At 36.4% G+C, this 12,888-nt stretch overlaps 1 protein-coding gene across 1 annotated transcript; it reads left to right on the top strand.

Annotated features, from left to right (window-relative positions):
* The first annotated feature begins 9,950 nt into the window (after positions 1 to 9,950).
* On the top strand, positions 9,951 to 11,807 carry LOC127138383 (cytochrome P450 77A1). Its single transcript, XM_051064819.1, has 2 exons — positions 9,951 to 10,869; positions 10,959 to 11,807. Exons 1-2 carry the CDS (start codon positions 10,057 to 10,059, stop codon positions 11,670 to 11,672), a joined length of 1,527 nt encoding a protein of 508 aa, XP_050920776.1. The 5' UTR covers positions 9,951 to 10,056; the 3' UTR covers positions 11,673 to 11,807.
* Positions 11,808 to 12,888: the final 1,081 nt, after the last annotated feature.

Here is a 12,888-nt window from a genome sequence, read left to right as displayed (position 1 = left end):
CCTCGGATGCAGTAGCGAGGATACAAAGGGCGTCATCAAAAAGTTGTCACTTATTATCACCTCTGTGATTTTAAAACTGAGGGGTAACGTTATATGCACATGAGTTTGAAACCCCAACAACAATATTTTTATTATTTTTAAAACTAACGTATCTTATATCTCAGTTTATCTTGAAAACCGAGGGGTGAAATTATTTCTGTTTATAAAAAAGATGTTACATTATTTATCCAGAATATTACATTTTTTGCACATAATATTAAAATAAAAATCAAATTCCATAGAGATATAGATAAAAATCAAATTCCCCAGGGATCTTGATAAAAATCAAATTTCCTGAAGATCTAGATTTTAGATCTTCGAATTATTTAATCTTTGGGAAGATCAAATGTTGGGTGCAAGATTATTCTCTACGGATCTTGCATGCATTTGATTCTGAAGCAAAACAAAATAAGGGTTATATAAATAAAATTAATATTCAAATATATGATTTTATGCTCAAATAAATATTTAATAAAATAAACTTTAAACCCGAGTAATTTCCTACTCTTACGATCCATCTTAGAGAACTTTTTCAAATGGATTTATGTTTCAAGCGCTTCATGTTCCATATAGGTTAAATTTTTAATATTCAGCATGTTTTTATAATGGATGTCCCTTAGGTTTCCCGCAGATCACTAATGGTAGATTCTTGAGTGTTGATAAATATTAAATGAATGATGAATATTTATTTAAGGTTGTTAAATATAGTAAAAAAAACACTTAACTATCCTCTCGGTCACGAAGAAAACCGAGGTGAATAAGCTATTTTTTTAAATTACATTGTTTACACATAATATTAAAAATATATTGTAAAATTTGTTACCTAATGAGAATTTTTATTTTTCATGCCCACGTCCATGCAAGATGCTAGAGATCTATTTTTCAATGAGAATTTTTATTTTCTACACTTGCAATCCATCCCATTGATCTATAGTAACAACTCATGATCAAATAGACGATGATGAATATCTCTTCCAAAAGATATTAATCAAAACTCTTCCAACAAATCTCTAGGATAAAATGACGTTTTATGAATATCTCTTTGGGACGGCTACATATAAGTTAGTTTTAGGGTAAAATATGTTTAACGAGTGTTTTTATAATAAAATATAATTATTAAACACTTCTGTTTTATTATAAAACAGAGGTGAATAATTTTTTTAAAAAATTATATTGTTTACACATAATATTAAAATACACTATTTACAACAAATCTTCGTTGATATCCAAATTTTGTTGTATACCCTTTAAAACATTTTTTTAAAACAAAAATGATTTTCTATACATGCAATTTATCACCTGTGTACTCTTCAAAGATTGAGCTCTCTTCTTTAATTAAGTGTTATTCCAAAAATACAAAAACGACAACATCAACACCATTATTTAAGATAGATTGCAAGGGAAAAATAATTGGAATTTTTTTTTTAAATATCCAGAAATTTAAAAAAAAATTCAAAAATACACCATTTTTCAAAAAAATTACACAAATGGCCATTTTTGGCCCTAAATTACACCTAGGCGCCACCCTAGTTGGCGCCTACCCTTAATGGGTAGGGCAAGTCGCCACTAGGAGTGGCGCCTACACCCATTCCATTTTTTTTTTTAATATGTTATATTTATTTTTTTTTAATTTTTTTTAATTTATAAATTTATATTTTTTATTAATTATATTAATTTATATTAACACATATATATAAATAAAATTATTTACAAGATATATATATATATATATATATATATATTAATTTATATATATATTAATTTATATATATATATTAATTTAATTTATAAGTAATTAATATTATTTGCAAATTTTTGGAAAAAAATTAATTTATATACGTGTAAATAAATATTTATACACATGTAAATTAATATATATATATATATATATATATATATATATATATGTATATATATATATATAAAGATATGATAGACAATATCTTTAAAGATAAAGATAAAGATATAAAGATAATAAACAGAAAATATTTTTATTTAAATAATAGACAAGACAAATATTACAAAGATATGATTAATCACATATGATGCGGTCCCTGGTACGATCCGCACGGGGGAGATCTAATTACTCGCCTAGACGGTTCACGTGGTGGTGGTGCTTCCCTATTACCACCCCTTGCCCTAACGCGTCCCCTTGCCGTTTGCCGTTGTGGTTGGGTCGAAGTCCCTTCAGTGCTGTAGGAAAGACGGGTCCCCTCTACGCCCTCAAAGCTTTGTCTCGGTGGGACAAACTGACTACTGCTGGGTGCGCCCTCGAATTGTGGTCTTTGGTAGTTTAGGGTTGAATCGGGTTGGCCAAAGTACAATGTTTGTTGTGGTGTGTAGTAGTCCTATTGGTAGTCCTCTTGTATACCCGTGTCGGGGCTAGGTGGAGGACTGGAAGAGCTCGGGACATTGTCGTGATGGAAGTGTTGGGATTGGTGGAAGTGGGGGGATTGATATTGCGGTAGGTGTTGGGACTGTTGATGGTGGTGGGAATGTTGAGTTTGGTGTTGGTAGTCTTCATGGTATTGGGGTTGAATTTGTGGTATGTATTGTTGATTTGGTTGGGGGGTGGACATGTGTTGTGGTGGTTGTTGTTGGTAATATGGTGGTGGTGGTTGTTGTTGGTAATAAGGTGGTGGTGGTTGTTGTTGGTAAAATGGTGGTGGTGGTTGTTGTTGGTAATAAGGTGGTGGTTGTTGTTGTTGGGAATACTGTGGTGGTTGTTGTTGTTGGAAATATGGTTGTTGCATCCGGGGATCGTCCAAATAGAACGGGTCAGACACAATCATTTCTGGATTTGTATTTGCTCTATACCAATCCACATATTCCCTTGTCGGCTTCATTTCGTTGGGCGCCACCGGAAATTGTAAAACATAGTGGGCACGGTCTTTCCACATTTTACGAAACTCCTTAGCAAATTCCTTCCAATTTTGGGCATACCACTGGTGGCTGACTTTTTTTAGATGCCAAGGTTCCATAGACATTGGGGGGCCTGGGATTTCTTGATGCATTCCGAATTGCAGCTTGACACGGTCACTTTGGTGCATCTCCACAGTGGTGAACCGCATTATGGCCGTTTTTGCTGTCCAAACAGCTGCATCTTCGGGGTTGGGTTGATGTTCCAATCCCAAATATGGCCTCCAAATAAACTGCAAAGAAAAAAGCAAATATGTTATTTATCGAGAATGCATGATATTAATAAATCAGTTAGAAGCTGAGTGATTTAGTGGTAATACATCTTGTGCTCGGAGACGATCCAAGAGTTGACGATAAAATATAATTTTATTTTTGGGGGTAAGACTGTAATCCAGTCCGGTTGTAATGAACCTAAACAAAAAAAGATAAATAATATTATTTACAAATATTTATAGAATAAATATACAAAATGAAATAACATCATAAATTTACCTAGTTGCGTAGGGGAAGGAGTAGACATTAGGATTTTCTGGGGCTAGCCTCGGCAATCTCCACCACCCCCATGTTTGGAGCAAAAAAGCACATCCAGAAAATGTACAGTGCTCATTTTGTGCATTTTTACACAAAGAGCTATATAGGAATGCTAATACTGCAGAACCCCAACTATATGTGCTTATTCTATCAATGTCCCCGAGCAAACTCAAGTACATAAAGTTTATGCTATTTCCCGTCCCTTCGGGAAATAGCAAGTTCCCAAACAATAGCATAATGTAAACCCGGGTTTTTATGACTTTTTCTTGTTCGGAGGATTCCTCAGTCAAAGTTATGGAGTCGTGGTACAATTGTAGGCTAGATAATTTAATACCCTGACCCCTTGCTTTGGCAGACCCCTCACCCTCGACCAGATCTACCCCCAACATTTGAACACATATTTGGTTAGGCTGTTGAACATTTCCAGTCACAGGCTTACCATCTATTCTAAGACCCAAAAGCATGTACACGTCCTCTAATGTGACGGTACATTCACCAGTTGGTAGGTGAAAAGTGTGTGTCTCAGGTCTCCAACGTTCACACAGAGCCAAAATGAATTTGACATCAATTGTGGCATTTACGACATGCATAACATGACCGAAACCCGCACGCTCTATGTAAGGTACGCACCATGGGTCTGGATAAGGCATAGGGTGTGAACGTTGACGAAATTTCTTGGGATCCTTTAAAAACAAACAATATAAACAATCATTAGATTGGACTTTTAAAAAACAAATTACAAACATACGAAAGAGGCAATGTTCAAGAAAAACTTACGAATGAGGCAATGTTTGCCCTAGTGCCTCTGTGTTCTTGGCCCATGGTAAGAAGAGACATGACTGCAATGTAGAACGAAGTTTGGTGGATGAGAAGTTTCGCCGGAGTTCTCTGAATAAAAGTGTTAGTGGTTGATGAAAACTTGCAAGACTAGGTGCAGACTAGGTGGTAGTGTTGGCATGCATTGGTGCAGACTAGGTTGCACTTGTCTTGTCATGGGGAAGACTTGGTGGAATCTGATGATGCAAAGGTGTGACACGTGGAAGGCATGCGTGGGAATCTTGCAGAATAGGTGCAGGCTAGGTGGTAGTGTTGGCATGCATTGGTGCAGACTAGGTTGCACTTGTCTTGTCTTGGGGAAGACTTGGTGGAATCTGATGATGCAAAGAGGTTGTTTAAAATAAATAATCAGGTTGTTTAAAATAAATAATTAAGATTAAATAAAATTGAATAAAAGAGGTTGTTTAAAATAATCAGGCATGCGTGGGAATATTATTTAAAATAATTAATCAGGTTGTTTAAACACATAATGGAAAAAAGAAATAGTTTAGTATTGGAAGTGTGATATTCAGTATTGGAAGTTCAAGAAGTTTAAGTTTTTGGTGGAAGCAAAGCTAAAGCTGAGACTAAGTTCAGACTATGTGGAGAATACATTTGATGGATAGGCAGTAGACGTGTCAAAATTATTACATGCATGCAGCTCCACGTTGCCTGCAAGTTCTTGCATGCTTTACACGTGTCCAAGTTTTGCATGCGTTGCTCTTGGGGAAGGCTTGGTTGAAGACATGCATGCAAATATGTGTCGGAATCTTGCAGTATAAATATTCACACACATTTTCACAAAGGTATTCACAATATCTTCACAGCAATCTTCACAAAACCTTCACAATATCATCACAAAACCTTCACAAAACCTTCACAATATCATCACAAAACCTTCACAAAACCTTCACAATATCTTCACAAAACCATCACAATATCTTCACAAAACCTTCACAAAACATGGCATCTTCATCACAATACAAAATCAAAGCTCACGTCAATGGTGAGACTTATGAATGTGATATGTCTGGCTTCCTATTTAGAAACACCGAATGCACTCGTTTTTGTCTAAATAGAGGAGCTGACTTCTCTTATCTGAAGAAAAAGATTGAGTCCAAACTAAGACAACCCGTGTCCCAAATTTTTTATCAACAACCTTTTTTTTCAGAAAACAACTCTGTCAGGTTTTATAAGTCATTGATTCAAAATGACATGGAGACAAAATACATGTTTCGTAACCATGAGTATTCTGGTTACGAATACATAGTGTTGTACATTGTGTTGGAACAATTTCAACCAACTCAGAATATTCAGTCACAGGTTATTGATCCTGTGATTGATGACGAACAAGATGTTGAGCACCACGTTGAAGACGATGTGGTTGATGGTGCTGAAGACGTGGTTGATGACTTGGTGAACCGTGATTCTGAAGACGAAGACCAAGTTCAAATACCTATAGCGCAACGCTACTCACCGCCTGCGCACTTCACAACACTTAACTTGGGCGAGGATGAGCCCTCATCAGATATGTTCTACAACCCATATATGAGGTCTGATGAGGACTTAAAGAAGGGTGACCAATTTCGGACCAAGGAAGAGTGTCTGTTATCAATAAAGAACTGGCACTTGGAAAACTGTGTTGACTACGATGTTATCAAATCAAATCCGGAAAGATACGTTATTGTATGCAAAAATCCGGAGTGTGGGTATAGGTTGATGGCATCGTACAAGAAGAAACATAATGCGTGGGTGATAGGGTCCATTTCTCAAGCTCACATTTGCGTCAACACCAACATGGCACAGGATCATCGCAAACTTAGCCATGATATGATCTGCCATTCCATATTACCTCTAGTTGAGGCTGACCCGTCACTGAAGGTCAAAACAATTATCTCCCATTGCGTGGCTGTTTTCAAATATACACCGTCATACAGAAAGGCTTGGTTAGCGAAAACCAAGGCAATTGAACTGGTATACGGTAACTGGGAGGAGTCATACAAACAACTACCACGCTACCTGGCTGCACTACGATTGTATTCACCTGGGACGGTTTCTATAATGGAGACCTTGCCGGCACAATCCCCTGACGGAACTCGTCTAGAAGGTAATGGAATATTCCATAGACTTTTCTGGGCATTCCGTCCCTGCATCATCGGTTTTACATTCTGCAAACCACTTGTTCAAGTCGATGGAACTTGGCTGTATGGGAAATACAAAGGATCGTTACTGATGGCGGTCGCACAAGATGGAAATTCTAATATTTTCCCAATAGCCTTTGCATTGGTAGAAGGAGAAACGGCTGCTGCTTGGAGTTTCTTCCTTAAGAATCTCCGAACGCACGTGACTCCACAAGCTGGCATCTGTGTGATTTCTGACAGGCACGCTTCAATAGACAGTGCATACAATAATCCAGCAAATGGTTGGCATGACCCCCCGTCTACCCATGTCTACTGCATCAGGCATATTGCTCAAAATTTTATGCGGGAGTTCAAGGATAACTTCTTGAAGCAACATTTAATAAACGCGGGGTATGCATTAAACCAACCTGGATTCCAATACTACCGCCGGGAAATAGTGTTGACAAATTCTGATGCAGGGAGGTGGATCGATAATATCGACAGAGCGAAGTGGACTAGATCATACGACGATGGGGTGAGGTGGGGCCACATGACAACAAATCTTGTGGAATCAATGAATGGCGTCTTTAAGGGCATACGTAACCTCCCGGTAACCGCATTGGTGAGTGCGACCTATTTTCGGATGGCAACGTTGTTCGTAACAAGAGGCAGGCGCTGGCATGAAGTGTTGCAGACGAGTCAGGTATATAGTGATGCCTGCATGAAGTTTATGAGGCAGGAATCTGCCAAAGCCAGCAACCATCGGGTTACGGAATTCGACCGCCATGGCCACACTTTTAGTGTCAAGGAAACAATTGACCACAACCAAGGGCTGCCCAGACAAGAGTATAGGGTCCTAATACCAGACCGTTGGTGCGACTGTGGTCAATTTCAGGCCTATCGTATGCCTTGTTCCCATGTCATTGCAGCGTGTTCACACAGCCACTTCGATGCATTATCGCTAGTGTCTCCCATCTACAAAGTTGCAACATTGCTCAATGTATACGACAATCCCTTTCCGGTGGTAGCATTGGAGGCGTATTGGCCAGAGTATGACGGGGAAATTGTTTGGCACAACGAATCAATGCGGCGGAATAAAAGTGGTCGCCCAAATAGCAGGCGCATTAGAACTGAAATGGACGTCGCAGAGAAAATGCAGAGGAAGTGTAGCATATGTAGACAACTAGGGCATAATAAGAACAAATGTCCATATCGTGGATCTAGTTCCACAACTTAGTTTTCATATTCATAAATCTGTGTACCAATGCTATTTATCATTAAAGTTTACTTTTTATTCCAAATAGAAGATGACACTTGAACAACAAACACAAACATCTAACATTACAACACCAATTACTAAAACAAAAACAAATACTGGAACAAAAACAAGTACTAAAACAAGAACAAGTACTAGAACAATAACAAATACAACAACAACATGACAAACAACCATTAAAATCTAAGAAATTACAACAGTTAACACTATGTCGTCTGATCCATGCATCATTTGGATGCAATCAATGTCGCTTTCAACTTCAACCCACCAACGTATCGTTTCTCCAGTTTCAAATGAGAACCTTGTTCTAAGCCTCTGAATCCTTCTGATGACTTCACCAGGTTGGTAATCTCCCTCTAACCAAGACATCAAGGACCTTTTTAGTTGGTCCAACGAACGGATGTTCCAAAATTTCATCTCCATTGGGGGTTTCAAAGGCGAGAAAATAACATGCCCATCCCTTTTTAAGATTACTTGTTCAGGATCCGGGCGCCTTGATGATGTTCGCTGCCATGACGACGGTCTTGGGGATGCCATGAACTCAACTTGATAGAGAAAGTGATAGGAAACAGTGGTGAAGAAAATGCAAGGAAATAACACTTTATTTATAGGAAAAGATCTGGGTTGTACACCAATCTACTTAACCCTAATTAGTGTCGCACTTGATAAATTAATCTTAACATGATTAACCCTAATTTTCCCAAAAATTTATAAATAATATTAATTACTTATAAATTTAATTAATATATATATAAATTAATATATATATATATATATATATATATATTATATATATATATATTAATCTTGTAAATAATTTTATTTATATATATGTATTAATATAAATTTATATAATTTATAATAAATCTAAATTCATAAATTAAAAAAAATTAAAAAAAAAACATATTAAAAAAAAAAAAAAAAAGAAAGAAAAAGAAATAGAGTGTAGGCGCCACTCCTAGTGGCGACTTGCCCTACCCTTTAAGGGTAGGCGCCAACTAGGGTGGCGCCCATGTACAAAATTAGGGCAAAAATTGCCCAATTTTATAATTTTTTTGAAAAAATGTTTATTTTTGAAATTTTTTTAAAAAACCTGGATATTAAAAAAAAACTCAAAATAATTGTTCAAGATAGAAGAACATTAAAGATTTTTTATGTCTTGCAATCCATCGCAAAGAATGATTCTTGCGAGTTTGAGACGACTTCATATTAGTAAGGATTAAGATAAAATCTGTTTAACGAGTGCTTTTATAGTAAAATCTTATTATTTTATGCCTCAGTTAAATAGAAAACCGAAGGGTTATAACATTTTGCTTACACTTATAAACAATTAAAATCATAAACTGCGATAGCTGGGCATTGAAGCTTGTACTTTATTGTTTTTTCACCTTGGTGATTTGAAAATCCAAAGGAATATATAATTTTTTATTTCTTTAAATATAAAAAATAGCATGCCTTCGCTTTAAACCTTAGTTTTGTATTGTTCGAGGTGAAAATTTCGTCATAAAAGATGCTATTTGTTGTAGTGTTAAGGAGTGAAATCTTATGAGTCGTTGAATGTATCTTGACTTGAAATCACATATTCTCTTCAATATTATAGTTCTCTTGTGCTGTGAACTATCCAAATGAATCATGATTTCCTTCAGAAAATCGGCCGGTGTCTTTCGACTTGAAACAAAACAAAGTCTATATTTGAAAATATAAAATTAAACTATTTTACTTGTAAAAATCTAATCTTAACAACCTAAACACATTAACTCTCTAATATCATATGTTCTAACCCATCAATTAATAAATAGACAAAATTTAAAGATGCTTTATAATTTTAAAAATATATTTATCAATTACCAAAATTTAAAGATTTTTTTAATTAATACTCAAGTTTTTAAAACTCATTAACTCGTTTTTTTTTCAATTTTTACTTAAATTTAAGTGATATATACTAATATAGTCCATATTCATATTCCTCAAATATTAAAAAATATTTATTTTTACTCTAACCATTTCTATAATAACACATACAAATAGTTTGAATAAATTGATATAAATAAAACATTTTCATAATATAGTAATTAAACTCTTTTTCTTCGTGTACATATAGCAATATATAGTTGCTTTTTCGACATAAATTGATATAAAAAATGATAGTAACAGTTTTCGAAGTCACATGCAAATGGATGCGTTGAATATCTGTCATGATGCGGAGCACTCCGTACTTAATAGTAATTACGTCTGCTCAATTTTATTGAATGCCATTAACCACCTTACACAACCACTCTTCACTCTTCTCTCTTCTTATATACCCTCTTTCTCACTACTCTTCTTTCATCAACTTTCTTCCATTCCTTTTCAACCATGGAACTCTTAGACATCATCATGTTCTCTTTCACCCTCTTCTTCTTCCGCTGGTGGTGGTCCCGCTGGTCCAAAACCGGCGGCGGTACCAAAAACCTCCCACCAGGACCACCGGGTTGGCCAATCGTCGGCAACCTCTTCCAAGTCATCCTCCAACGTCGTCCTTTCATGTACATCGTTCGCGATTTACGTCTAAAATACGGTCCAATCTTCACCATGCAGATGGGTCAACGCACGTTGATAATCGTCACAGACGCTGACCTAATCCACGAAGCCCTAATCCAACGAGGCCCACAGTTTGCGAGCAGGCCTAAAGACTCTCCCATTCGACTCATCTTCAGTATGGGAAAGTGTGCCATCAACTCCGCCGAGTACGGCCCGCTCTGGCGCTCACTCCGCCGTAACCTCGTCACTGAGATGATATCACCGCTGAGAGTAAAACAGTGCAGTTGGATTCGTAAATGGGCCATGGAAGCCCATATGCAAAGGATCCAAAAGGAAGCCCATGATAAAGGTTTTGTTGAAGTAATGAGTAACTGCAGACTCACCATCTGTAGCATTCTCATTTGTCTCTGTTTCGGTGCCAAGATAACTGAAGAACGAATCAGAGACATTGAGAGTGTTCTCAAAGACGTTATGCTAATTACTCTTCCGAAGCTTCCAGACTTTTTACCCGTTTTAACGCCGTTATTCCGTGGACATGTGAAAGAAGCGAGAAAGCTGAGAAAGAAACAGGTGGAGTTAATAGCCCCGTTAATAAGAAAACGGAAAGCTTTCGTGGAGAGTGACGGAAAAAATGGAGATCCAGAGATGGTAAGTGTGATATTATTGAGCATAATATAATTTATTAATAACTAATGATGTGAATCTATATTTGATTAATTAAATAATTAATTTAACAGGTGAGTCCGGTTGGTGCTGCTTACGTGGATTCCTTGTTTGCTTTGGAAGTTCCAGGGAGAGGAAGATTAGGAGAAGAGGAGTTGGTTACGCTTGTGTCGGAAATTATCAGCGCCGGTACCGATACGAGCGCCACGGCGGTGGAATGGGCGTTGTTTCATCTAGTGATGGATCAAGAGATTCAAGAGCGGTTATATAAAGAGATTGTTGGCTGCGTTGGAAAATGTGGTGTTGTTATGGATAGTGATGTTGAGAAAATGCCTTATCTCGGTGCTATAGTGAAAGAAACTTTCCGGCGACATCCACCGAGTCATTTTGTGCTATCGCATGCGGCGACGGCGGAGACGGAGCTTGGTGGTTACACTGTTCCGGCGGATGCGAGTGTTGAGTTTTACACGGCATGGTTAACAGAGGATCCGAACATGTGGAAGGATCCAAATGAGTTTCGACCCGAGAGGTTTTTGAATGGGGATGGAGTTGATGTGGATGTTACCGGAACTAAAGAGGTGAAGATGATGCCATTTGGTGCTGGGAGGAGGATTTGTCCGGCGTGGACATTGGGAACTTTGCATATAAACATGTTGATGGCGAAAATGGTGCTGGCTTTTAGGTGGTTACCGGTTCCGAATAATCCACCCGACTCGACTGAGACATTCGCTTTTACTGTTGTTATGAAGAATCCTCTCAAAGCTGTCATTGTGTCTAGAACCATTTAAGTTTTTTATTATTATTATTATTTATTATACTTTACAAATATTCTATCCTTGGCATTATTCTATCTTCAGAATGTAGACTGCAATGCCGGTAATATATTTACTAAATTAATGACTAATATTTAAGAGTTTGATTGATGTTTGCTTATTAGTAATATTATACTGTTGCTATCCAATTAGTAATTTTGATGTAACAAATAAATTTCATATGTGATGCTTGAGAAAATCTCAATTAGCAAGCTACTAGGCTTCTAGACTCTATGTTAACAAAAGTATAATATGAGCAGATACTATATATGTTTCACTTTATTTAAGCATAGTATAGTTCTCTATTAAGCCATGGGTCCTACTATCTTTTGTTTATTGTGAATAACAGGAAATGGTAGTGAATTTATTTTAAAGAGTATATTTAGAAACAATTAAAAAAAATAAAAAATATTTAGACATAAATGGAGTATTAAATAAGGACAGGGTGTGGTTGTAGTCTCTATCCAAAAGATACCAGTCATTCGAGGAATTATGGTAGCCATGGATACTTCGTGTTTCATCATTTAATAAAAGTTTGGTCTGGCTTAAAGTTCGTAGTCTCACACGCAACTATAACTATAACCATTACTCCTTTCTACCTTTTTTATAAACCTTGTTTAACTCACACATGTTTAAAGTTAGTTGCATTTGTTGAGATGTTGTCAACTTTGCATTGAAATTATACACTCATAAAGGGGGCCGAACAAGGAAAGTGTGGATGTTGTATGAATATTTCTGTCATGAGTCAGACATGATTCTTGATGGGCTGGTTTGTGTTTTTCATGAGACAAAAGAAATTGAGACTGCATAGTTGATATTTTAAAACCATCTTCAACGGACTATCATATCCTGAATACAAAGAAGGTGTCGTGACATGAAAAACACTTCAGCGTGTCGGATGTTCGGAATAATAATATAATCGTCATCGATCTTTATTTATTTTAAAGAAATAAAAAAATATCGAATAAAACTCGTTAAAGTTAAGAGAAATGTTCGTCACAATCAGATCGGGTTCGAGAGTCGGTTATGTAAGAGAAATGTATTAGCACCCCTCACATGTACTCGACGAGAATCTTTTAGTTAAAATTGATGATTGAATGTTAGTCATGTTAATTGTTTTCTTATACTTATTGAGCGAGAAAGAGAAAGAAAAGATTTTAAGGATTTTTTTATTATTATTATGCCTTACAAG

The sequence above is a fragment of the Lathyrus oleraceus genome, chromosome 4 (assembly GCF_024323335.1).
Source record: "Lathyrus oleraceus cultivar Zhongwan6 chromosome 4, CAAS_Psat_ZW6_1.0, whole genome shotgun sequence".
Classification (NCBI taxonomy): domain Eukaryota; kingdom Viridiplantae; phylum Streptophyta; class Magnoliopsida; order Fabales; family Fabaceae; genus Lathyrus; species Lathyrus oleraceus.
Note: the sequence above shows the minus strand (reverse complement) of the source record. Positions and strands in the feature narration are given on the sequence as shown.

What these genes read in the sequence shown, in the direction of transcription:
- LOC127138383 (XM_051064819.1), top strand. Translation starts at nt 10,057, where the DNA reads ATGGAACTCTTAGACATCATCATGTTCTCTTTCACCCTCTTCTTCTTC. An exon ending in AAAATGGAGATCCAGAGATG is followed by an intron (nt 10,870 to 10,958) that starts GTAAGTGTGATA and finishes TTAATTTAACAG; the next exon opens with GTGAGTCCGGTTGGTGCTGC.